This window comes from Esox lucius, chromosome 24 (assembly GCF_011004845.1).
Source record: "Esox lucius isolate fEsoLuc1 chromosome 24, fEsoLuc1.pri, whole genome shotgun sequence".
In the NCBI taxonomy this organism is placed as follows: Eukaryota; Metazoa; Chordata; class Actinopteri; order Esociformes; family Esocidae; genus Esox; species Esox lucius.
In genome coordinates this window covers 3,891,727-3,919,512 of record NC_047592.1, presented here as the reverse complement: position 1 = coordinate 3,919,512, position 27,786 = coordinate 3,891,727, and the positions used below count along the sequence as shown (strand labels likewise).

The following is a 27,786-nucleotide window of genomic DNA, read 5'->3' as shown; positions in this document are numbered from 1 at the left end:
CAGTCGTTTGTGGCTACAGTGTTACATCACAGTTGACAGCATAAACATAAAAAGCATGACATTACAATCAGTAGCTATTGATCGATGTGTGTGTGTGTGTGTGTGTTTGTGTGTGTGAGAGAGAGAATCAGCAACAAAAACCTATTCCAATTAGGTGTTGTTTGCTAAAGCCTTTATTGCTTCGTGTAATGGTGCTTAGGCGTGACGTGTATGTGAGCAAATTAAACAATATAACGACCGTTTCCCGTCATGTAGCCTACCGAGAGAACCACACAGATTCCTCACAGGAGCTACAGTAAGTATTAGATATACTTTTTTCCTCAGTATTTTCTCTTCTTAACATATCCTGTTTTATTCATTTTTTCCCCAATATCTTTTTTCTCCATCGATAAATCCCCCATGCTTTCAGCTTTCAAAAACAGCCGCATTCGCAGAACTGACAGTGTTGTTTTCCATTACTGGCCACTCGGCGCCGTCCGCTCACGCAGAAAAGAGCGAGGGATGGAAGGAGACGCGCATGGAAACGTCCGGTTATGAAGTCCGGAGCTCCCATACTAATTATGCGAAAGTTAATCCGTAGAGAAAAATGTCCGTTCCCAAACCCCAATAAAAACCGTCGTGCTAACAAGTAGTCTCTTCTGATTGGCCTAGATTTGTGTCTGTTAAGGGGATAGCGTCAAAGGGATAGATTAACGTGGAAACCGTTCTCTCACCCACTGCACAGATAGCTTTCCAACCCTCTGAGGGAGCACGTGGGAAACCGAAAGGCTAGAGAAAGAAGCAGCAGTGCCAGAGAGGGCGAGAAAGCGGATGAAGAGGTAAAAGAACACGGGAGAGGGGAGAGAGGAAAAGAAGCGCCTGTGAGATTTGAAGGGAGACAAAGTAGGAGAAAGAGAAAAAGTGAAGGTGATCATGTCTACCACCATATCGGCGAATCCTGTAGTCCCCAAACCCTGCTCCGGAGCACCTTCCTCGGGGGGAGTATTCCGCTCCGAGACGCTTTACATCCCCACGAGCACCAGCCCTCATTCGGATTCCCTCTCTCCATCCCCGCGCCTTTCAACCACTGGGCTCCACAGTCCCTTCCAGCCTTCCCCAGGAGTCCCACTTGGAGGCTTGGGACTTACCAACACTCCGGTATCTGGAGATCGAGTTATTTCCACCACCACCACTACACCCAGCGACTGCAGAATGGTTGATGTACACGGTGTGAAAGTAGCCTCCTTCAACGTCGCAGGACAGGAAGAGTTAATTTGCCTTCCGCAAGTTTACGAGCTCTTCCTTAAACACCTCGTCGGCGGACTCCACACCGTTTACACGAAGCTGAAGCGTCTGGATATATATCCGGTTGTGTGCACGGTGGAGCAGGTGCGGGTCTTGAGGGGACTCGGTGCGATCCAGCCAGGGGTCAACCGGTGCAAGCTAATATCCCGGCGAGACTTCGAAGCGCTCTACAACGACTGCACCAATGCGAGGTTGGTCGGAATATATTTGATCTTTATCTTACTTTCACACTTATTTTAACTCGATTGTCAAAATAAATCATTTATCAAGTTGATTCCTCTTAGTTTTCCTTAGCTTATTATGGGCATTTGATACATTGGACAGTTACATCTCCGATGTTTTTTATTTTCGATACAGAGTTTATAAAACAATTACATGCACTTTTGTCAAATGTTTTGAGTTCACACACTGAAGAAAGCATCCCGTATCACTGGCATGTCTCCGAGGAGTAACTTAGCCACTCCGTGTTACCCTCTTATCAAAATAACGGCGATTTTATGTGATCACATGATTTAATGTGAAGGTGACAATACACTTTAAAACATTTGAAAACAGACGGTACCAATCTTTATGTTAAACGGTTGCCTAGGAGAGGTTTCTTGGGAGGCGACCGTCGTGTAAAGTTGAACTCATGGCCGCGTAGTTGCCTGCTGGAAGTGCGGTTGGAGGTCTAGCCGGTGGTCCGAGGGATCAAATCCCATTGCCCCGGGGAAGTGAAGAGGACTTTGCCCTTCTTAGATTGTAGTCTTTAGGATGGGGCGTTATGTAGGTGTCCAGCCTGTGGTAACTCAAGATCCTCAAGCACTTTTCATAAGACCTGGGGTTAACCACAGTGCCATGGACACATTTACGAACCTGTCCCTCATACCATCATGGTCACCTAATCATCCCCATCTTACATTTGGTTCATTCAGCCCTTCTCCTCTTGTTAAATTTCCCCCAGATCTGGGCTGTAAACTGTTGTGTTCTAGTCAACTTACACCTCAAAAAAAGGTTACCAAAATGAAAGACTTGCTATCTCAACATGTTAGCTGAACACTGGCTTTGTTTTCTCATAAGAAACGTGTCATGCCTAGACAGACATAGATCTAATTATCTTCTTTCTTTTTTTTTTTTTTTACCAGACAGTTTAGTGAACAACCCCACCCCCACATAACCCCCCCCCCCACACACACGCATCTGCAGTGCCCAGATTTGTCAGTTATAGTTAATCATTTGAACGAGCAAGTGAAAACACAGTCAGGGTCCATTGTGCTGGATTTCACAGTCTGAAATGAAATGTACATTTTTGTCATGCCGGACCCCCCCCCACCCCCCACCACCACCTTTCTCTCTATCTGTTTGGTTTCATAACTTTATAAATCATGTGATAGTGATGCTTTACTGTTTCAACAAACAACTATTTAAAATAAAATTCCAGCATTAACACAAGTGTTTTATTCATTTAAAACAACCTTGTTGGTGTTTTTCCTCATCTTTGACACCCATGGCATAATTCATCAGTACGGTGAGGAATGCCTGGGTGACTGTTGCCTCTCGGCTGTAAACAAACTCCACCCACAAGTAATGTGGGTTTACAGATAGTTAATACTGTAATAGATGCTGCGCTACACTACCTTGTATTTTCTGCTTGAACGTTTTCTCACAAAACGCAACTCGCGGCCTGAAGGTAAACCTGGTCATATTGTCTCCAAAGTCTTTTCATGTGTTTGGGTGATGCTCCTACCCGACGTGAATTTAGCTCGGGCACATTTGGCAGCAAACTGTTTTTTGAGTTTCTTCGACGTCAAGTGCTTTCCGCACTTTAGAAGACCGGGGTCGTATTCAGGACCTAGCCTAGCCATCTAACAAATCTATACTGATATTCGTGGCAAACAATTTCTACCGTCAACGATTAGTTTCTTGAGCATGAAGGCCCATGCCGTCGTGTCTCTTCTCGTCCAGGGTGAGTTAGTTCCTGTTTTAAGACACTGCGTAGGCCTACTAGGCCTCTTTGTAGCATACGGGCCCCTGTTAAAAAGTAGTGCGTCAACATACTAGGGCACAGGATGTGATTACGATGTCTGTTATGGATTTATTTAGGTGACTTACATTTCGGTGGTGATTTACCGTCAGTGCCCTCAACCCAGTCATAGCAGTAAGCACACATCACTCTGTAGTGATCATCGAGTGCAGACTAGAAGCCGGTGAAATAAAAGAAACCAAGTGTCTGCATTAGTTTGGTGCAGGGACAATTTTGGGGGTGGGGGTTTGATTTAGATGACAGTTGTGTAGATAGATGTTAGCTTTCTGTTCAGCCTTGTTAATGTCGCCACTTACACACACACACACACACACGCGCGCGCGCGCACACACACAGAAGCACTTACTGAGCACACACACATACACACGCACACGCACTAATGATGCCTTGTCGTGTTTGTGAATAATAGTAAGCATTAGCTTCCACTCCCACTGGAATGGACTCTATCTCTCACTATCTGTGTTTGTGTTTTAGTTTGTCTCTCCGGTCATAGTGGCCGACTCAGCCAACTCACCACCCACGTCTTTACAGAAAACTGAACTTAGCCTGCTGAGTAGTTTACAGCAAACCACACCGTTTGTTCTGGCAGCTGAACGTCAGACAACATTCTTTTTATCCGAATCACAGAGTATTACCAGTGACATTCAGCTGGCTAAACCCACCCAATCTGACCCTGGTAACGACTCAAACCCTGAATCACTTGTTTGTGACTCCCTAGCCTGGAGAGGGGGGTTTCATGCCTTGCTTAAATATTTAAAGCCAGCCGAGAGGGAGACAAATTAAAGAGAGAAAATGGGAGGGGAGTGAGAAAGGACAGAGAGGGAGAGGAGGAAGAGACAAAGATGAGGTGGGTCTGTGTAGTTACAGATCAAAGCAGGGAAATATGATCCTCAAATGATCTCCTTTGTGTTGTGTGTGTAATGGATACTGTTTCACATTTACTGTTGAATCCCAGTAGATAGACGAGAAGGGGGTAGGGTCTGGGCAAATGGTAAAATACTGATGTTAGACTGTTTGATTGTGTTACATCAAGGCATGCTTGTTTTCCCATACTTGTGAGAACTTGTTTTGGATCCCAATTGAAAATTCTATAATTCCTCACTTTAATCCTTACCCTGACCATTAGAAACCCCATTATAACCCATTATAACCCTGGCCTTAACCCCAAGCCTAAACAAGCACCTGGAACTCACCACTACTGCAGCACATGTGCAGATAAACACCCGGGCACTGAATCTCTATGTCCTATTCCTTCCCATAATCCCCAGCTCTCATGTCTGGAATAGATGTCAAATACAAGACAGAGTCTGAATGTGTGTCTGTGTTGGTCTGTGTTTGTAGTGATATTGGCAGATTATCTGTGTGGTTCAATCATCTGAAGGGTGCTAGATCAAATCCATAAATCCAACATATGTGCCTATCTATCGCCCAAATTACTCCTGTTCAGTAACTGTAGATAACAGTGTCTGCCAAATAACCGACGTGTAAAGTGTGTGTTGGTGTGTGTGTGTGTGTGTGTGTGTGTGTGTGCACTTTGGGTGACTCCAGAAACACGCTGTTCTTCCAGGGATGTAAAGGTGATGACTGTTGCTGTGACGACAGCTGATCGAAGGACAACAGGTCGGGACATATTTAAATGGATGTCGACCCGTTGCCACTAGAACACACACACGCTGTCAGGAAACAGCGGTGTCTGATGATGGACGTGCCTCTGTGTGTGACCACGCGTGTGTTTTATTTTTTTGTGTGTGTGTGTTTTCTGATGATTAGTTTGTTCATGGTCGTTGGCTCTCACCACGGTAACCCCCGAGGTTGGCCTGGCAACCTCTCAGGGATTGGAGGAGAGAGGAAGAGGGACAGAGAGGGGGAGGGAGCGAGGGAAAGGGGGTGAGAGTGGGAGGGGAAGAGAGGGAAACGGAGAGAGAGAGGGAAACGGAGAGAGAGAGGGAAACGGAGAGAGAGAGGGATTGAATGAGAGAAGGTGAGGGAGGGAAAATGATAGTTTGAGCGAGAGAATAAGTGGGAGACAAAGAGAGATAGAAAGAATAAGAGGGTGAGAGAATCCAGTTATTGCACCCTCCTGAACCAGCAGTGAATGATTGTCTGGGGTTAGAGGGTTAATACACTCCTTCAGAGACACAGCAGAGCCAGGAGAGGAGCGGGGAGGAATAATGAAGGAGGTGGCAGGATAGGAAGTGTTGATTTGGCAAAAACAGTAGGGAAAGAAAGGGGCACGCCTGGGGTTGGTGAGACAGGACACGCGTGGGGTTGGTACTACAGGACACGCCTGGGGTTGGTGAGACAGGACACGCCTGGGGTTGGTAAGACAGGACACGCCTGGGGTTGGTGAGACAGGACACGCCTGGGGTTGGTGAGACAGGACACGCCTGGGGTTGGTGAGACAGGACACGCGTGGGGTTGGTGAGACAGGACACGCGTGGGGTTGGTGAGACAGGACACGCGTGGGGTTGGTGAGACAGGACACGCGAGGGGTTGGTGAGACAGGACACGCCTGGGGTTGGTGAGACAGGACACGCCTGGGGTTGGTGAGACAGGACACGCGAGGGGTTGGTACTACAGGACACGCCTGGGGTTGGTACGACAGGACACGCGTGGGGTTGGTAAGACAGGACACGCGTGGGGTTGGTGAGACAGGACACGCGTGGGGTTGGTGAGACAGGACACGCGTGGGGTTGGTGAGACAGGACACGCGTGGGGTTGTTGAGACAGGACACGCGTGGGGTTGTTGAGACAGGACACGCGTGGGGTTGTTGAGACAGGACACGCGTGGGGTTGTTGAGACAGGACACGCGTGGGGTTGTTGAGACAGGACACGCGTGGGGTTGTTGAGACAGGACACGCGTGGGGTTGTTGAGACAGGACACGCGTGGGGTTGGTGAGACAGGACACGCGTGGGGTTGGTGAGACAGGACACAAAGAGCCTAACCGGTCTGTGGGAAGACAATAAGACTTTCAGCAACAACCTTCTCAGCTACGTTTTAATTACCATGAGATGTCTGGTGTGTAACCTAATAATCCTGACGGTCTGTATTGTCCAGTTGTGTGTGTGGGGGGGTGGGGTGTGGGGGGGGGGGCGACATTATGCTGCATCTGTTCTGGTGGGTAATCAGGTTTTTTTTAATGGTAAAAATACACCTGCTACATCATAAAACAGGCGCGCGTGAAACCACTCAACTCTATTTGATACCCCCACTACAGCAGCATGACAGCATGTGTCTGTGTGTGTGTAAGCGTGTGAACGCGAGCGAGTGTGTGTGAGGCGTTTTACACGTTTACAGGTGAAACAACGAAACAAGCATTGAGTTGCCAGGGGGTGCACACACAGACACACACACACACTCACACAGACACACACACACGTTCTGTGATGGAAATAAAAACCAAGTTCTCCCAATGTGTCTGAATGGTTGAATGTCATCCTAAGGTATGTTATGTGGGATGTCATGTTTTCATTGTACAGTGATTGAATGTTGAATGTTGGTTCACATTGATGAGACCATTGGGTTAACATTGAGCTAACATTGGACACAAGCTGCTGGTATAATCAGAAGTATTTCTATGGTCCTATTCACCCCCTCTGTCTCTCTCTCTCTCTCTCTCTCTCTCTCTCTCTCTCTCTCTCACCCTGTGACCCCCCCTCTTCTGTCTCTCTCTCTCTCTCAATTTCCCTTTCTCTTTTTCTTGCTATGATTACCATGTTGTTGAACTCAAGAAAATTGAAGAAATTAATGTTTTTATACCCCCAGACCCCCTCCACCTCCCCCCTCCCCCGTCTCTCTCTCTCTCACCCTGTGACCCCTCCTCTTCCGTCTCTTTCTCTGTCTCTCACTCTCTGATTTCATGCCCCAGCTGTTTCTTTCTCTCTCATTCTCTCTCCTTTTCACTCCGTCTCTTTACAATTCTGTCTATCCCTGCAGGCTAACAATACCACCAGCAATTCATTTATTGTGTGTGTGAGTTTGTTTTTGTGTGTGTGCGTTTGTGTATGGGCATGCGTGTGTTTTGTTTGACCTACTTGATGATGACAAAGAGTCCAGATCTCATCTCTCTCTGTGGGTGTGTGTGTGTGTATGAAATTCTTTATTACTTTTGTTTTGGTTGACCTACAAAACCCGTTGGACGTTGTTCCCTCCCTCCCCCCCTCCCTCCCTCCCTCCATGCCCCTGTCCTTCCTTAGTCACCCCCCCCCCCGTCATAATTCACGACTGTTGATGAGATCACTGTGGTGTCAGCGGGGATTCTGATGTCATAATGGCCCGCCAGAGTCCGCTGTGATGTCACAATGAGTCGGGCATGCCTACGCCTCATTCCGTTACTGCGGTGACGGTAGGAAGGGTTTCGTCCAGTCACTCCGGTCACCGCTCGTCCTCATTGGTGTCTGGATGCAGGGGTCATGACCCCTTACCGATTCCTATGGAGGCAGTGTCTCGTGAGTGACAGGTGTCAGTGGGGGACGAGAGGGATGGACTGTTCGATCTGCATGACGTCGTCCGTTCAAGGCATTTTAGTAATAAAATGAATAGATCTGTCTGAGCCCGTTATCTGAGGAGTGAAGCTTGAATAGGGCCATTTATGTTGTAATTATTATTAATATTATTAATATTATAAATTCAGTGCCCTCTTCGATGTTTATACCACTTTTGGTAAAAACAAGCTAATGTTGCTATGAAAAACTGTTAATAAGCTTAATCTTGCACTCAACATATGCGAAAAATCTAACCTTGACTTTAATCTAACCCCCCCCCCCCCCTCGCCAAAAGCATGTCATGTATTGGCCAACCTCTAACCCCCTTCCCCCCTCGCCAAAAGCATGTCATGTATTGGCCAACCTCTAACCCCCTTCCCCCCTCGCCAAAAGCATGTCATGTATTGGCCAACCTCCAACCCCCTCCCCCCCCTCGCCAAAAGCACGTCATGTATTGGCCAACCTCCAACCCCCTCCCCCCCTCGCCAAAAGCATGTCATGTATTGGCCAACCTATGCAGTTAGTACTTTCAGCACCTTTCTCTTACCAAGATAACAGATAACAGCTCAGAGTCTTAACTAATGTATCGGGAGATGGGAGAACATGAGGACCTGAGACAATTCATCCAGGCAACATTTCTCCAGGTCTTAATCCTCACTTGTGGACTCGCCTCTTCAGCTCACCCCACCATCAGCGGGGTTTAGGTCAGGGACCTGGGATAACAATGGCCAAAGCTTGATTCTGTGGTCAGTGACTTATTTTGTGGGGATCTGGAGGACTGCTTTGGGTCGATGTCCTGCTTGGGGATTCAACGACAGATTTTGGTCTAAAATCCTTTTTGGTCTAAAATGGTACTTGATGGCCTCCATGTTGCCATGTATCCTAACAAAGTTCCCAGGGCCTTCCAAACCAAGTAATATGGTATGATAAATTACCGCCGCAAAACAAAAGTAAAAACATCTGAAATTGTAAGTAAGCATTGCACCATAGTAACTATCTTTCTGTCTTGATTCTCTTTGTTTTCTCTTTCTGTCTCCGTCTTGACTCTTTCTCTGTCTCCATTTGGACTGTCTCTTTCTCTGTCTCCATTTGGACAGTCTCTTTCTCTGTCTCCATTTGGACAGTCTCTTTCTCTGTCTCCATTAGGACTGTCTCTTTCTCTGTCTCCATTTGGACTGTCTCTTTATCTGTCTCCATTTAGACTGTCTCTTTCTCTGTCTCCATTTGGACAGTCTCTTTCTCTGTCTCCATTTGGACAGTCTCTTTCTCTGTCTCCATTAGGACTGTCTCTTTCTCTGTCTCCATTAGGACTGTCTCTTTCTCTGTCTCCATTAGGACTGTCTCTTTCTCTGTCTCCATTAGGACTGTCTCTTTCTCTGTCTCCATTTGGACTGTCTCTTTCTCTGTCTCCATTAGGACTGTCTCTTTCTCTGTCTCCATTTGGACTGTCTCTTTCTCTGTCTCCATTTGGACTGTCTCTTTCTCTGTCTCCATCTTGACTGTTTCTATCTTGTCTTTCTAATCTCTAGTATCGGTCTTATCTTTCCCTGAATGCAGTAAATATGCCCTGCCTCCCTCTGTGAGGCTGTCATCCCTGTTTCTGCTGACTCACAGGCTCCAGCTGTTGAAGAAGGTGTTTTATTGGATTGCAGATGTCCTCTATTTGTCTAAGAAGGAGAGGGGGAGAGGGAGGAGAGGGGGAGAGGGAGGAGAGGGGGATGCGGGAGGAGAGGGGGATGCGGGAGAGGGAGGAGGGAAGGAGAGATAAAGGACAGAAGGCATGAAGGGAGGGAAAGAAGTGGAGCATCGGTAACATGATGATAGTAATGATGGTGAGACAGACAGGCAGGGAGACAGACAGGGAGACAGGCAGGGAGACAGACAGGGAGACAGGCAGGGAGACAGACAGGGAGACAGACAGGGAGACAGACAGGGAGACAGGCAGGGAGACAGGCAGGAGGGAGACAGGCAGGGAGACAGACAGGCAGGCAGGAGGGAGACAGGCAGGGAGACAGACAGGCAGGCAGGAGGGAGACAGGCAGGAGGGAGACAGGCAGGGAGACAGGCAGGAGGGAGACAGGCAGGGAGACAGGCAGGAAGGAGACAGACAGGCAGACAGGCAGGAGGGAGACAGGCAGGAGGGAGACAGACAGGGAGACAGGCAGGAGGGAGACAGGAAGGGAGACATGCAGGAAGGAGACACACAGGCAGGAGGGAGACAGGCAGGAGGGAGACAGGCAGGAGGGAGACAGACAGGGAGACAGACGGCGTGGAAGACTGGGAGACAGACAGGGAGACAGACGGGGTGGAAGACTGGGAGACAGACAGGGAGACAGGTGGGGTGGAAGACTGGGAGACAGACAGGGAGACAGATGGGGTGGAAGACTGGGAGACAGACAGGGAGACAGGTGGGGTGGAAGACAGGGAGACAGACAGGGAGACAGGTGGGGTGGAAGACAGGGAGACAGACAGGGAGACAGGTGGGGTGGAAGACAGGGAGACAGGTGGGGTGGAAGACAGGGAGACAGACGGGGTGGAAGACTGGGAGACAGACAGGGAGACAGGTGGGGTGGAAGACTGGGAGACAGACAGGGAGACAGATGGGGTGGAAGACTGGGAGACAGACAGGGAGACAGGTGGGGTGGAAGACTGGGAGACAGACAGGGAGACAGATGGGGTGGAAGACTGGGAGACAGACAGGGAGACAGGTGGGGTGGAAGACTGGGAGACAGACAGGGAGACAGACGGGGTGGAAGACTGGGAGACAGACAGGGAGACAGGTGGGGTGGAAGACAGGGAGACAGACAGGGAGACAGGTGAGTGAAAGCTGCAAAACGGAGGATAGATTGAGATGTGGATGGATGGATGATCAGAGCAAAGAAGAATGTTGGCAGAGAAAAGAAGGATGTCCTTGGGTTGACAGGAGCGATCAATGACACATCATTTACATTATAAACGAGGGATGGAGGGAGGGAGGGAGGGAAAGGGGAGGGGTGAGGGGATAGAGAGGGGTTGGGGGAGGGGATAGAGAGGGGAGAAGGGTGCTTCTCAGTGTGTCTTCTGTCTTTTTCTTTCTGTTATGTCTCTAACTGACAAAAGATTTCCAAATTACACCCTATTCCCTATATAGTACACTACTTTAGACCAGGACCCTATGGAGAGATGAAACCCTATTCCCTATATAGTACACTACTTTATACCAGGACCCTATTGAGAGATGACACACTATTCCCTATATAGTACACTACTTTAGACCAGGGTCCTATGGAGAGATTACACCCTATTCCCTATATAGTACACTACTTTATACCAGGGCCCTATGGAGAGATAACACCCTATTCCGTATATAGTACACTACTTTATACCAGGGCCCTATGGAGAGATGACACCCTATTCCCTATATAGTACACTACTTTAGACCATTTTATTTTGTTCTTCTAAAATCTTCTCGACATAAAACCTATGTCACTTTACAATAATTGATTTTGAGTTTTAGGGTTTTAAAAATTTAAAACCGAATGGAATTTTACCATTAGTAATTCACAAATTGTGCAGGGTTTGAATACTTTTGTAAGGGTGTGTGTGTGGTTGTGTGCGTGTGAGCGTGCGTGTGTGCGTGTGTGCGTGTGTGCGTGCACACATGCACTGTAAGTATGAATGTATGTGTGAGAGAGTGTAGGTGAGTGAGAAGAAGAGAAAGAAAGAAGATAGAAAGAGAGAGAGATTGTCTGTGTGCTGGAATGTGAGTTTTTCTAAAGTGCAGATCAGATTGCAGGTCAAATAGCTCATTCTGATGGTTTGGGGGTAGAAAGTCTGTTTCAGTCTGATGGTCTGGGGGTAGAAAGTCTGTTTCAGTCTGATGGTCTGGGGGTAGAAAGTCTGTTTCAGTCTAATGGTCTGGGGGTAGAAAGTCTGTTTCAGTCTGATGGTCTGGGGTAGAAAGTCTGTTTCAAGTCTGATGGTCTGGGGGTAGAAAGTCTGTTTCAAGTCTGATGGTCTGGGGGTAGAAAGTCTGTTTCATTCTGATGGTCTGGGGGTAGAAAGGCTGCTTCAGTCTCTCAGTCTGATGGTCTGGGGGTAGAAAGTCTGTTTCAGTCTGATGGTCTGGGGTAGAAAGTCTGTTTCAGTCTGATGGTCTGGGGGTAGAAAGTCTGTTTCAGTCTGATGGTCTGGGGGTAGAAAGTCTGTTTCAAGTCTGATGGTCTGGGGGTAGAAAGTCTGTTTCAAGTCTGATGGTCTGGGGGTAGAAAGTCTGTTTCAGTCTCTGTCTGATGGTCTGGGGGTAGAAAGTCTGTTTCAGTCTGATGGTAGAAAGTCTGTTTCAGTCTGATGGTAGAAAGTCTGTTTCAGTCTGATGGTCTGGGGGTAGAATCTCTAAAGAGTCTGTTATATGGTATCTGGACAAAGGGCCAAAAAATGGCCCCGGGTGCTGAGGTCTGTGATCTTCCTGGCCTTGACATTTATTGTCAGTCCTGGTGATTCCTGTTGATTCCTGGTCAGTCCTGGTGATTCCTGGTCAGTCCTGGTGATTCCTGGTCAGTCCTGGTCAGTCCTGGTGATTCCTGGTCAGTCCTGGTGATTCCTGGTCAGTCCTGGTGATTCCTGGTCAGTCCTGGTCAGTCCTGGTGATTCCTGGTCAGTCCTGGTGATTCCTGGTCAGTCCTGGTGATTCCTGGTCAGTCCTGGTCAGTCCTGGTGATTCCTGGTCAGTCTTGGAGGGTCAGCATTGTGCCCCTGATGATGAGTTAGGCCACTACTCCCTCTATAGTACCAAGTGATGAGTCTAGGGTGGGTGTTGTCATAAGGTGAGATGGCCTTTGACCTCTCTATGACCCTGTATGATGGCTGAGGTGAGTGTGACTGGTTGGTGGAGCCTGTTCAGATTGGATGGGACCTCTACTCCACTTTCTGGTGTTGAAATGTGTTAATATTATAACAAAATGCTGTGTATATCGTCAGATGTGTTTGCTTATGCCCACAAGAGCAGACAGCATTTCAAGGGCCAGAGGAGGCTCAGCTAAATTAATTCTTTGAAATAAATACATTTTTCGTCATTTTCCTTAAATAAAAAGTGATTGATGGGATGTCCATCATTTAAATTCCATAGTCTGCATAGAGGTGTATGTAAACCATTGTGTTAAATGAGCTGTACAGGAGACTAATGGGCCATTACCTTCCCGAGTCTCTTGGTAAACACACACACACTCGCGCACACACACACACACACACACACACACACACACACACACTCGGGCACATACACACGTTAACCTTTTTGACCTGTGATACATTTACTCAGTTCATGGTTTAATATTTAATCAAACGAGAGACAGACTTAAATATTCAGCAGTGCCCCCCCCCCCCACCTGTCTGGAGGGATGGAGGGATAAAAACAGAGGGAGTAAAGTAGAGGAGTGGAAGAACAGAGAGGAGGGAAGCAGAGACTTTTATCTTCCTCTTCCCTTCTGTTTTGTGGAGCACTTTTGATTGGTCTGATTAATTTCCTCAGTGTGTGTGTGTGTACGTGTGTGTGTGTACGTGTGTGTGTGCGTGTGTCCTGTTAGAGTACATAGAAGTCATTAAATGGCGAAATACAAATATCACAGCTCTGAAAGGGAGGACAGAGAAAAGGAGAACGTGGAGAGAGAAATCCAATCCGCCTCCTCGGTTTATGTCCTAATAAGAAAGAAAAGGAGAGAGATGAGAGAACGAGAAGAAAGGAAAGAACAGAGATAGGAAATCAATAGGATGGGAAACCCCAGTGGAGGGTGGAATGACATCACCCCAAGATGAAGAGAAAAACAGAGGGATGAAGGATGAGAGAAAGATAATATGTCCTTTCTTTCTGTGCCAGTAGATATGTGTCCAGTATGACATCACATTCATTATACACAACCCGCAGAAGACAGAAATACACAAGGCAGGAAGGGACTGATAGAGACCATGTCAGAGACCATGTCAGAGACCAGGTCAGAGACCAGGTCAGAGACCATGTCAGAGACCATGTCAGAGACCAAGTCAGAGACCATGTCAGAGACCAGGTCAGAGACCATGTCAGAGACCAGGTCAGAGACCAAGTCAGAGACCAAGTCAGAGACCAAGTCAGAGACCATGTCAGAGACCATGTCAGAGACCAGGTCAGAGACCATGTCAGAGACCAAGTCAGAGACCATGTCAGAGACCATGTCAGAGACCATGTCAGAGACCAGGTCAGAGACCAAGTCAGAGACCAGGTCAGAGACCAAGTCAGAGACCAAGTCAGAGACCAAGTCAGAGACCATGTCAGAGACCAGGTCAGAGACCATGTCAGAGACCAAGTCAGAGACCAAGTCAGAGACCAAGTCAGAGACCATGTCAGAGACCAAGTCAGAGACCAAGTCAGAGACCATGTCAGAGACCATGTCAGAGACCAAGTCAGAGACCATGTCAGAGACCAAGTCAGAGAGGTTGAAAGAGAGAGGAAAGGAGTCTGGAGATGAGAGAGAGAGAACTCTTAATCTAACAGAAGGAATATTGACCCTGTGCCCTCTCTCTCCCCCTCTCTCTCTCTCTCTCCCTCTCCTAATTCTCTCTTTACAGCATATTGACTTTCCTGTGATAAACTACCCGTTTGTGTGTCTGTGTGTGTTGTCAAGCAGGATGGTGTCTGATCACTAATGCTTTCCATGCCTCCACGGGACCATGTCTGTGTGTGTCTGTGTCTGTGTGTGTGTGTGTGTGAGAGACCAGTCATCACAGCCAATGAGTGGGTATCGATTAAGGCTTGGTCACCATAGTAACAATATCACAGGACTGTGTGTGTCTCTTCACTGTCCCTGTTGGCCAGTAGTGTGTGTGTATGCATTTAGTAGGGTTGCCAAGTGTCAGACTGTAGTCAATTTTAATTGTTCTGTTTCTTACTGCTGATATGTCATAAAATTAGGACAAACACGGACCGAGACACATTCAGGAGAAGGAGAGGGGGAGGGAGAAGGAGAGGGGGGGGGGGAGAAGGGGAGGGAGAAGGAGAGGGTGAGGGGAGAGGGGGAGGGAGGAGGAGAGGGGGTGGGAGAAGGAGAGGGGGAGGGAGGAGGAGAGGGGGGGAGAGGGGGAGCTGGGAGGGGGAAGGAGTGGTGCGGGGGAGAGAGGAGGAGAGGTAAAAAAGGGGGTGAGAAGAATGGAACCTTGACAGAGTGAAAGATAATACTTGACTGTTTCACCAATGACTGACAACTGACCTCTTACTGTGTGTGTGTGTTTGCCAGCTCACATGCACCTCAGTAGCCATACATTTTGTTTTTATCATTCTCCCCTTGCTCCACCCGTCTCTCAGCTCTCGTCCGGGCCGCCCTCCGAAGCGCTCTGCTGGGGGAGGGATTCAGGAAAGCCCCAGGCCTCTCCTCCCTGCTGCCCACGGCCTCCTCTCGCCTGGCATGCTCTCCCACACAGGTAAGAGACCTGGAGGTGTGTGTGTGTGTGTGTGTGTACGTGTAACATATGGGTGATCGTTAGTGTGTGAAAGAAACTCTGTCATTCTGATTAACGAGAGCGTCTCCGTTTCAGTGTGTGTGTGTGTGTGTGTGTGTGTGCCGCATGCTGTCATGTTTCCACAACTGGGTGAGAGGTTCTTGAAGGAACCCGTCAAGCGGGAACAGAGGCACCGGGTTCTTTGTTTTGACCTTCGTGTTAGTGCGTGTGTCACTGTCCCGAATGGATTCGGCTGAGCGTAGGAGAGCGTGCATGGAAGACAATTACACGCTGAGTTTGGTTTGGCTCGTCGCCTTAGCACGGTACATTCCGCCCGTTCCGCATCTATGGAAACACTTGTTGTTGGGGGAGACAGAAACGGGTTGTTTACCCCCGGGCGCCATGACGACAGCTGTGAAACTAGAACGTCAGAATGCAAGAGTGAGGGAACGTCGAGGAGAGCACACAACTTCCAGCGGTTTAACTGAAGCGGAAGGCCGTAACCACGAGGAGCAGGGTTAAAGGAGGAAGACATTCTGATATAATCGTCGGTCTGTGCTTTGGTTCCTCCCCAGTCAGGGAGCTGCAGTCCTCATTTGAATTGTTAATTATTACTCTTCAATAGCCTGCATTGTAACACACACTCACACACACACACACACACTCAGATACACACACACACACACACACACACAACACACACACACACACACACACACTGCGGAGGATACAGATGAAGTGTTCTCTATCAAGTCCTCCTCAGTGTTCCTTTAAGGGTCCTTCTATGCACCTGCACTGGGGGAGAAGGAGGGGGGAGGGGGAGGGGGGTGAGGGGGGGTAGAGGCTGAGATAAGAAGACAGGAAGTTTGTTTTCTGAGAAACTCTTCACAACGAAAGGTGAAGGACGCGTCTTTTGATGCCACATGTCAGTCAATCCCAGGGTTCCATGGTTGCTATTAGCGATACGGTCAATGATTAGTGACCGTGGATACAGCGGGGACGCATTGATCTGAGACTAGGCCTTGTGCGTGTGTGTGTGTGCGTGCGTGTGTGTGCGTGCGTGTGTGTGTGTGTGCGTGTGTGTGTTAGAGAACCCAACTGTGTTTCTGACCCTGTAGTGATCTGCCCTGGTTGCAGCTCAAGCGGAGTGACTACTTCTGTCACTCTGTGTGTGTCTGTGTGTGTTTCTGTGTGTGTGTGTGTGTGTGTGTCTGTGTGTGTTTCTGTGTGAAAGAGAGAAAGATATAAGAACAGAAAGAGAAAAGAGGAGAGAGTTGGCTGTTTTGATGATGATTGAAATGACAGTGATTATGACAATGACGGTGTCTGTTTGTGTGTCTGTTTGTGTGTCTGTTTGTGTGTCTGTGTGTGTGTCTGTGTGTGTGTCTGTGTGTGCCTTACAGCAGCAGCAATGGCAGGGCTCCAGAAGCTTCAAAAGATGAAGGTGATGATGATGCAGGGGGGTGGAGCCAACGGACAAAGGAACAGAAACAAATCTGATGATGACGATGATGACAGATACTCTACTACAGGTACACACACACACACACACTTTTCACTCCAACCCTGTTTACTGGAGAGATACCGTCCTGGTTGATTTCACTCCAACCCTGTTCCTGGAGAGATACCGTCCTGGTTGATTTCACTCCAACCCTGTTTACTGGAGAGATACCGTCCTGGTTGATTTCACTCCAACCCTGTTCCTGGAGAGATACCGTCCTGGTTGATTTCACTCCAACCCTGTTCCTGGAGAGATACTGTCCTGGTTGATTTCACTCCAACCCTGTTCCTGGAGAGATAGCGTCCTGGTTGATTTCACTCCAACCCTGTTCCTGGAGAGATACTGTCCTGGTTGATTTCACTCCAACCCTGTTCCTGGAGAGATACCGTCCTGGTTGATTTCACTCCAACCCTGTTCCTGGAGAGATACTGTCCTGGTTGATTTCACTCCAACCCTGTTCCTGGAGAGATACTGTCCTGGTTGATTTCACTCCAACCCTGTTTACTGGAGAGATACCGTCCTGGTTGATTTCAATCCAACCCTGTTCCTGGAGAGATACCGTCCTGGTTGATTTCACTCCAACCCTGTTTACTGGAGAGATACCGTCCTGGTTGATTTCACTCCAACCCTGTTCCTGGAGAGATAGCGTCCTGGTTGATTTCACTCCAACCCTGTTCCTGGAGAGATACTGTCCTGGTTGATTTCACTCCAACCCTGTTCCTGGAGAGATACCGTCCTGGTTGATTTCACTCCAACCCTGTTCCTGGAGAGATACTGTCCTGGTTGATTTCACTCCAACCCTGTTTACTGGGGAGATACCGTCCTGGTTGATTTCAATCCAACCCTGTTCCTGGAGAGATACCGTCCTGGTTGATTTCACTCCAACCCTGTTTACTGGAGAGATACTGTCCTGGTTGATTTCACTCCAACCCTGTTTACTGGAGAGATACCGTCCTGGTTCATTTAATTCCAACCCTGTTCCTGGAGAGATACTGTCCTGGTTGATTTCACTCCAACCCTGTTTACTGGAGAGATACCGTCCTGGTTGATTTCATTCCAACCCTGTTTACTGGAGAGATACCGTCCTGGTTGATTTCACTCCAACCCTGTTCCTGGAGAGGTACCGTCCTGGTTGATTTCACTCCAACCCTGTTTACTGGAGAGATACAGTTAAAACCACCAGGACAGAGGCTCTCCAGGCATCTCCACTGTCAGTATAGACGCCCCCTCTTAGATTTAGCCGCTACTGTGAACTGTGAACTGTCAGGCTGTGATCAGATTGTCTTGTCCATCTGTCTTAAATCCTTTCCTTTGAATCCTACCTGCCTGGCCTTTCCTACCAGGTGGTGTGAGGGTGCCTGTGTCTGATATGTGAACTCTCACTACTGGCATCCCTCAGGGATCAGTTCTAGGTCCTCCCCTTTTCTCAGTCATTATTTCTATTCTCTCAGAAGTTCCACCCCTGTGTGCCATTGTTTCTTCCCAGGTGGGATTGAGTGTTCCTGGGGAAAAGAAAGGCTGGAGTCGCCCCCCTCTGGAGGTGGTGAGTTGAGAACAGGGATGGGGGGACAACAGGGCCTTAACCAGGTGAACTCACTACAGCAGCACCACCTTCTGGCCAGCCGTGAGTACTACAGGGAGAGGGGGATGATACTGGCTTCCTGTCCTCCTTTTTCTCCTCTTATCCCCTGTATCTTGTCTTCCTCTCCTCTTTTCTCTCCTCTAACCCCTTGTCATCCTGCCCTGCTCTCTGTTTTCCTCTTCTCTGCTGGTGTGGTTTTGTTGTGGATGTTTGGCTCACGTCCTTGTCATCTGATCATCATTATTCGTCATTCACTCGCATTCCCGTAGTCAGTACCACTGAAATGAATTAACAAGAGAGACCTTTCTGTCAGTCATCTTCAAGGAAGTGTTGTTACATTATCGTTAGGACTGAACTGAACTTCATCCTTAACCCTTTCCCTGCTTCTCTGTCTCTCTCTATCTGTCTGTCTCTCTGTCTGTCACTCTGCCACCCCCCAGGTCTCCAGGAGCTCCCATTCATGATGATGCCCCACCACCTACTTCCTGTTGGGTTGCCACCGGTTTCAGTTGCCATGGCAATGTCACAGATGAACCACCTCAACACTATTGCCAACATGGCGGCCGCTGCACAGATACCCACCAACTCAGACACGCACCAGGCCCCTCTGATAAAGGTACACACACACACGTGGCCCCTATGATAAAGGTACACACACACACACACAAACTCACACACGCACCTGGCCCCTCTGATAAAGGTACACACACACACACACAAGGCCCCTCTGATAAAGGTACACACACAAACTCACACACACACCAGGCCCCTCTGATAAAGGTACAAACACACACACACAAACTCACACACGCACCAGGTCCCTCTGATTAAGGTGTACACACACACACACCAGGCCCCTCTCATCAAGGTCCCCCTCACACACATACATACACAGTAACACACACACACACACCCACCAACGCTAGGAGAGCAGTTCCAATTGACTTCAGTCCTTTTATATTAAGTACATTATGAAATTGAATTGTAATTTGATTTAGCTTCTGTACTGATTGATTTTTAAATGGATTTCAACCCAACCCTAACACACACACACACACAAGTTACATGTGAACTAAAACATCGTCCCTGTTAGACTAAAACACCCTGTAATAACTGTAATAATTTAGATCAATGATGAAGTGATTAGAACGCACTCAATGGCCACACTTCTTAATCATCGTGGCAAGACTTGCTCTGCATTAATCAACCTCCTGATTCAGTTATTTCAAATTAATTACCTAAATAATCTGCACAGTTACTCTTTCTATTGCCTGTTCATCATCGCCTTTCGCTTGTTCAGTGAAGACACACATTAGCCCCCTGGGTGTCAATGCCCACAGAGGATTTGTCTTGGCCCTTAAAGAATAGGTGTGAAAACAGTCATTAAGTGAATAGCTTTTAAATATGTCCACCTGAAGAGATGTTACAATATAGCAGATTTATATTTATATGGTTCTCCCGTTGATGGTTCTCCCGTTGATGGTTCTCCCGTTGATTGTTCTCCAGTTGATGGTTTTCCAGTTGATGGTTTTCCAGTTGATGGTTTTCCAGTTTATGGTTCTGCAGTTGATGGTTCTGCAGTTAATTGTTCTTCTGTTAGTGGTACTTCTGTTAGTGGATCTTCTGTTTAAGTTGCAGGGCTGATATTGTCACATGCTCGTCAGCAACAGATCTCTCTCGATTGATATCTCTACGTCTCCCTCCAGGAACGTGTGTGTGAGAGTGTGTCTCCCTCTCCGTCTGTAGCGGGGACACACACTCCTCCGCGGTCCCGCCACTCCTCCCAGGCCTCCTCTTCAGCATCCAGCTCCCCAGACCGTCTCCATGGAGACCTTACACACAGAGACACATTGATACACATGAAGAACATAGCTAGAGAGAAAGGTGAGTCTCTGTTGGTCTCTCTGCACTCACACACACACACAGTAAATGGAGAACATTACCTTTGACCTCTCCACATTGACATTCTCTCATCTTTCCATCCCTTCATCCATCTTTCCCTCGATCATTCCATCATTGTCTCTCTCATCTTGGATGGTTTTATGGCCTTTCTAATCAGGAAGAGAGAGATTACTGCGTCCTCTTATACACATCCTCTCTCACCTAGATGATTCCTCATTGGCTCATCCCATGATGAAACCATCTGATAGGCTGTCTTTAGGCCAGGCCCTGCCTCCTGGCTTTCCTGCTCCGTTCCTATTTGCTGACGGCATATCATCTGTCGAGACGTTACTCACCAACATTCAGGTAACTTACCTTACAGTACCACAAAGACATTCGGGTAACTTACCTTACAGTACCACAAAGACATTCAGGTAACTTACCTTACAGGACCACAAAGACATTCAGGTAACTTACCTTACAGGACCACAAAGACATTCAGGTAACTTACCTTACAGGACCACAAAGACATTCAGGTAACTTACCTTACAGGACCACAAAGACATTCAGGTAACTTACCTTACAGGACCACAAAGACATTCAGGTAACTGGAGATGTTGTCACCTTTTCAGGAGCCTAATTTCTGCTTATTCAATTATTTCACCAAAGAACCTGATCACAGTGATTACTGTAGCAATAGGCTCTGTGCACGAGCGTATGGACGAAGTTCTGCTTTAGCCAGATGTCGGCATATCAGTTTCCGGTTTACTTAAAGCGATCACCCGCGTTGCCCAAAATATCAGTTTTTAGTAGATGTCTCCAAGACCTGCCTAAAATAAGCATTAGTGATGTCCATCGAATTGTTGATGCCTGGTCCCCTGCTCCAACGAGCAAGGGATTCAAACTCTACGTAAACTCTCGAGTTATCTGCACAACTACGAGGGTAAGTAGTTTACTGTGGTGTGCCGGCCGGCTATCGGCTAAGCTAGTTAGCGACGTGTTCCTTTTTAGTGTAGTATTAAGCAGGACAATAGAACGCATAAAAATTCACCCTAGCCTCAAAAACGGCAAAAGAATGCTTGCTGAGCTGGAACGCTAGCGCGTCCCCATAACAAGTGAACTGAAACGAACCTTCGTTCAGCCTCTTCTAACCTGAATGAAGCTTAAAATTCCATAGCCTCAAAAAAGCACCAAAACAGGTCTCCTCTTTTATTTTACTACTGTAACTTCATTTCACAACGAAACTGAAAAATAACAACTGGCATAGGAAGTAAACATCCAGTCCTATATGGTATTAAATGCCCTTAAACCTGCTTTACATGGAAGTGTATAAAAAATCGCCTTTTCTGACTATTTCTAGTCTAGCATTTGAAGTCATTGAATGGCGCAAGCCATATTTTATTAAAAAGAGGACATTCTCCTGATTAAAATGATGCCCCACTTGTACCTTGGAACTTAAATGAGTCACGTACATTATATTTCTTTTTTTTTCCGTACAACAGCATCACTCATCTTGTTGTGAGTTTAGGTGTTTACTAATGTGGATGAGTATTAGTAAGTAAACCGGAAACTGCAATACCGATTTCTAGACAAAAGCGGAAGTTCCTCACTACGCTGGTGCACAGAGTCTATAGTCCAGAACTTCTGTGATCACAGTGATTACTGTAGCAATAGTCCAGAACGTTTGTGATCACAGTGATTACTGTAGCAATAGTCCAGCACTTCTGTGATCACAGTGATTACTGTAGCAATAGTCCAGCACTTCTGTGATCACAGTGATTACTGTAGCAATAGTCCAGCACTTCTGTGATCACAGTGATTACTGTAGCAATAGTCCAGCACTTCTGTGATCACAGTGATTACTGTAGCAATAGTCCAGAACTTTTGTGATCACAGTGATTACTGTAGCAATAGTCCAGAACTTTTTTGATCACAGTGATTACTGTAGCAATAGTCCAGAACTTTTGTGATCACAGTGATTACTGTAGCAATAGTCCAGAACTTTTGTGATCACAGTGATTACTGTAGCAATAGTCCAGAACTTTTGTGATCACAGTGATTACTGTAGATTTAATCAGGTGACTTCCTGAGGGGAATATATATCTGTTTGTCATGTAATATGAGCTTGTGTCCAGACAATATAGCTTATTTAATCATTGACTGCTTTTTTGTATAGATTGTCAGATCTAAACTCATCAAACTGGTAAATGACCTGTCTGACATTATATTTCTAAATACTGTAGAACAATGTTCCTAACTGTTTTGGGTAATTGTACAACCAACTGAATTTTTTCTCTGCCCAGAGTATCCCCTCATGAAATACCCTCTCATGTGAATTTTACCAGTAAGTCAATGGTCTCATGAGCCTTCCCAAAGTACCCCCTGTGGATAACCTAAGTACCCCCAGGGGTCCTAGTTCCATGGGTTGGGAACCACTGTGAACACTTGTGGTCCTGGGGATGGGGTTAGGACCTCATAGCTGTCTGTTTGAATGCCTGTTGGTCTCTTCAGGGCCTTTTGAAGGTGGCTGTGGAGAATGCCCGTGTCCAGGACAAACAGATCCAGACGGAGAAAAGAGAGTTGAAGATGGAGCTCTACCGGGAGAGGGAGATGAGGGAAAGTCTGGAGAGACGACTCACCAACGAGTTACAGAGCAGAGGTGGGGACAGGAGTGTGTGTGTGTGTGTATTTAGAGAGAAAGATGAGTAGTTCTCCCTGAGTGATGTGAGCAGAGGTGGGGACAGGAGTGTGTTTGTGTGTGTGTGTTTAGAGAGAAAGATGAGTAGTTCTCCGTGAGTGATATGAGAACAATTATCTCTCTCTGATCTCTGTGGTGGGTTTCAGAGATTTGGGGGCCCTAGGCCGAGACTGGTTGAGGCCCCAACATCATCTATTTTTTACCTTGTCTTTATCAAAGCCAACATTTTGAATATAACGTCTTTCTTTATCGTTGAATGGAACTGCCACTTCCAAAGACAGTTGCATAACTGCCCCTTTCAGTAGAATCAATTAGTTTAAAAATATAAATCTCAAGGGTAATTAATGTTATGAGTTGCAGATATTGGATCCAAAATCAGGCTCAGGTGTGTTGGACAGAAGCTGCATTTATGGTATTTATTGTAAAGGGGAGCGGGTGGAGTAGGAGTTGGTGGAGGTGGTTATGATGCAGGTGGAGATGGAGAGAGAGACCAGGGCCGACCGGATGATGGAGGGAGACCAGCGAGGTGGGCTGGGGTTGGCTCGGCTTGGAATGATCAGCTAGGTAGATGGGCGGGGTCCTTATCTGTCAGCTAGGAGGGCCACATATACCTGGAAGAGACATTTTATTCTGTGTCACTACCCAGGAGAGCCAGAGTAAGATAGACGTGAACGTCGCTAATTTGTGATCGTTAGCACTGTGGCTGTGGCCATAGTCAACATTAGCATGATTGTAATCAAAATGCGTGATGTTAGAAGAACGCCATGATGGAATTGAATCAATGTCTTCTTAACGTCTGTCTGGTGGCCGTTCGTGATGGTCCAGGTCAGGGAAAGTGCTTTCTAAAGTACCACTGTAAACAGCCATATTCACTAAGTAATAGCATATATAAATAGTAATTTATATAGCACAATTCATACATAGAAGCAATTCAATGTGTTTTACAGTGATTTTTTGGATAAACTCGTCAGTCCTTTTGTGAGATAATACCCTGCATCGATGTCTGAACAGCAGCTTTATCCTTCATCAGCAGATTGATACATTTACACAGAGGTTATTCCTCTGCATTACGATTGGTAAAAGATAGCAATATATACATTTAATAACAAAATAAATCAAGAAGAGAAATATAAAATACAGCATAATAAGAAAATAGAATAAAATAAAATAAAACGTGATAAACACATTGGAAGCTATAAAAGCTGTAAGACTAAACAGTGCTGTTAATGTGTTGCAATATTTTTAAATTGTATTTCAGTTAGAATTTTCACTGGGCACTAGGGCTTCTGGGGTCATAGGGCTTCTGGGGTCATAGGGCTTCTGGGGTCATAGGGCTTCTGGGGTCATAGGGCTTCTGGGGTCATAGGGCTTCTGGGGTCATTGGGCTTCTGGGGCCATAGGCGCCAGCCTGTTTTGCCTAATGGTAGCGACCACCACTGTCAGATATCCACAACTCTCTCTTATCCTTGTCGTCTCTGTCCCATCCCTCTCTCTCCCCCTCCCATCCCTCTCCCATCCCTCTCCCATCCCTCTCCCATCCCTCTATCACCCATCATTCTCTGTCATCCCTCTCCCATCCCTCTCCCATCCCTCTATCACCCATCATTCTCTGTCATCCCTCTCCCATCCCTCTCCCATCCCTCTCCCATCCCACTCTCATCCCTCTCCCATCCCTCTCCCATCCCTCTCTCACCCATCATTCTGTCATCCCTCTCCCATCCCTCTCCCATCCCTCTCTCACCCCTCTCCCATCCCTCTCTCACCCATCATTCTCTGTCATTCCTCTCCCATCCCTCTCCCATCCCTCTCCCACCCCTCTCTCTCCCTCTCCCATCCCTCTCCCATCCCTCTCCCACCCCTCTCTCTCCCTCACCCATCCCTCTCTCCCATCCCTCTCCCTCAGCCTCTATCCAAAAGCGATTGAAGAAAGAGAAGAAACTGAAAAGGAAGCTACAGGAGGCGTTGGAGTTTGAGTCCAAACGGAGAGAGAGAGTGGAGGATGTCCTGAAACTGTCCTCCTCACCCCTCACTCCTCACAAATCAGTACACACCAGCAGCCAGGGTGGGTCTCCCTCCTTTTCTCTCCTCTTCTCCCGGGGTCCTGTTTTCTTTGGTCAGTGCAGTTACATCACACCAGATTTTGAAGTGTTGACATCAGGTGATGTAGAGTAATGTGTTCTTACATGCTCACAGGCCCCAGTAACTGTTGCTTGCTATCAATGGCTAAAGTTAGTTGGTTTGTAATGGCTGTCGAATGAAAACTGTGCTATGGATTACAGATTGGATCTGCCTGTTAACCTCTGTCAGAGGGAGGAACCGTACAACATCAGTTTGAACAAATTATTTTGACAGGTCATCAGAAGAAAGACTTTTTGTTTTCCACTTTGTGGGCTTCATAGAAACATCAGTAGATCGATCGGACACCATTTGAAGTCTATTCAGGGTTTAACCTCTTGGGTCCTTCTTGAACACAGACACGGTTCTACAACAAGAGGAACCAGAATTCAACGGAACCCTGAAAGCCAGTCCCTCTGTTCAAGGTGTGGACACTTTTATGTACGCATGCACAAACACAGGAGCAAGGTCGCTCTATAACATGTATATAATAAATGTGTTCTGTAAAATAGGGTTAATGCGATTAAACATTTTCTTCATCTGTAAGGACTTTACACTCTCAGGATCTCTCTCAAACTGAAATTACATGTCAGAATATCTCTGTCTTAAATTCAGTTCGTATTATGCAGTATTTCAAAGACGACATATTTCCATAGTATCTGTAATTGCAGTCTTGGCTCTGATGACGGTAAAAATCGCCACCCTGATTTTCCCCTACATCACTACAACATCTGAATCTCCCCGTGAGGATCTAATATATATACACATTCTGTTACTGTCATCTCCCTGTGAGGATCTAATATATACACATTCTGTTACTGTCATCTCCCCGTGAGGATCTAATATATATACACATTCTGTTACTGTCATCTCCCTGTGAGGATCTAATATATATACACATTCTGTTACTGTCATCTCCCTGTGAGGATCTAATATATACACATTCTGTTACTGTCATCTCCCCGTGAGGATCTAATATATATACACATTCTGTTACTGTCATCTCCCCGTGAGGATCTAATATATATACACATTCTGTTACTGTCATCTCCCCGTGAGGATCTGATATATATACACATTCTGTTACTGTCATCTCCCCGTGAGGATCTGATATATATACACATTCTGTTACTGTCATCTCCCCGTGAGGATCTAATATATATACACATTCTGTTACTGTCATCTCCCTGTGAGGATCTAATATATACACATTCTGTTACTGTCATCTCCCCGTGAGGATCTAATATATATACACATTCTGTTACTGTCATCTCCCCGTGAGGATCTAATATATATACACATTCTGTTACTGTCATCTCCCCGTGAGGATCTAATATATATACACATTCTGTTACTGTCATCTCCCCGTGAGGATCTAATATATATACACATTCTGTTACTGTCATCTCCCTGTGAGGATCTAATATATACACATTCTGTTACTGTCATCTCCCCGTGAGGATCTAATATATATATACACATTCTGTTACCCCCCCCCCCCGCAGAACCCTGTCCGTTCCTGAAGGCCGACCTACTGTTCTAATGACCTCAGCGTGACCTCATCACAGAACACCAGCATGTTCCTACGACAACTGTGACAGCGGAAACAAACTTCCCGTAACCCCTTCTTTCTCCGGAGCAATGACTGAGGGGGGAGAAGGAGGAGGACCCAGAAGATCTCAGGACCCAGACGATGGGATATGTATGAAGAGATCTGTGACTGATAGCTCTGTTGTCAGTTATCCCTCTGTGAATGAGAGCTCTGTTGTCAGTTGTCCCTCTGTGACTGAGAGCTCTGTTGTCAGTTATTCCTCTGTGACTGAGAGCTTTGTTGTCAGTTATTCCTCTGTGACTGAAAGCTCTGTTGTCAGTTATTCCTCTGTGACTGAGAGCTCTGTTGTCAGTTGTCCCTCTGTGACTGAGAGCTCTGTTGTCAGTTGTCCCTCTGTGACTGAGAGCTCTGTTGTCAGTTATTCCTCTGTGACTGAGAGCTCTGTTGTCAGTTGTCCCTCTGTGACTGAGAGCTCTGTTGTCAGTTGTCCCTCTGTGCTTGGATGGATACAAAGGGAGGAATGCATGGGAAAGCTGTTATTATGTTATCCTTCTATCTCTCTCAGTATGGCTGTTTATTTCTGTCATTCTCTTCTGCTCACTCTGTGTCCCTCCACTTCCCATCTCTCTGTTATTAAAATGCTGAACAAGCTGAGGTCAACTTCTGTTCTTGACTGACCTCTGACCCTTTGCCCCATCTCCTTATTTCTGTAATTCCGTAACGAGCTAGACTGAAACCACGATGCAGTCAACTAGTGCTTAAATTACACCCTATTCCCTATATAGTACACTACTTTATACCAGGGCCCTATGGAGAGATGACACCCTATTCCCTATATAGTACACTACTATAGACCAGGACCCTATGGAGAGATGACACCCTATTCCCTATATAGTATACTACTTTAGACCAGGACCCTATGGAGAGATGACACCCTATTCCCTATATAGTACACTACTTTATACCAGGACCCTATGGAGAGATGACACCCTATTCCCTATATAGTACACTACTTTATACCAGGACCCTATGGAGAGATGACACCCTATTCCCTATATAGTACACTACTTTATACCAGGACCCTATGGAGAGATGACACCCTATTCCCTATATAGTACACTACTTTATACCAGGACCCTATGGAGAGATGACACCCTATTCCCTATATAGTACACTACTTTATACCAGGACCCTATGGAGAGATGACACCCTGGTCCC

At 46.8% G+C, this 27,786-nt stretch overlaps 1 protein-coding gene across 2 annotated transcripts; it reads left to right on the top strand.

Moving 5' to 3' along the window:
- Window positions 1-217: 217 nt before the first annotated feature.
- dachb (dachshund b) lies at window positions 218-27,222 on the top strand. Of its 2 annotated transcripts, none has more exons than XM_020043318.3 (11): window positions 218-1,475; window positions 15,106-15,221; window positions 16,643-16,771; window positions 18,227-18,283; window positions 18,763-18,938; window positions 20,029-20,206; window positions 20,430-20,569; window positions 22,715-22,862; window positions 24,805-24,963; window positions 25,376-25,441; window positions 26,522-27,222. In XM_020043318.3, exons 1-11 carry the CDS (start codon window positions 913-915, stop codon window positions 26,557-26,559), a joined length of 1,770 nt encoding a protein of 589 aa, XP_019898877.2. In that variant the 5' UTR covers window positions 218-912; the 3' UTR covers window positions 26,560-27,222. The 2 variants fall into 2 exon arrangements, with proteins under 2 accessions (XP_019898877.2, XP_012995969.2); XM_013140515.4 differs by having other exon boundaries at window positions 222-1,475; window positions 18,227-18,364.
- Window positions 27,223-27,786: the final 564 nt, after the last annotated feature.

Coding starts and splice junctions, on each gene's coding strand:
- dachb (XM_013140515.4), top strand. CDS start 913: ATGTCTACCACCATATCGGCGAATCCTGTAGTCCCCAAACCCTGCTCC. Junction 18,939..20,028: donor ACCAGGCCCCTCTGATAAAG/GTACACACACAC, acceptor GTCTCCCTCCAG/GAACGTGTGTGTGAGAGTGT. Junction 24,964..25,375: donor AGTACACACCAGCAGCCAGG/GTGGGTCTCCCT, acceptor TCTTGAACACAG/ACACGGTTCTACAACAAGAG.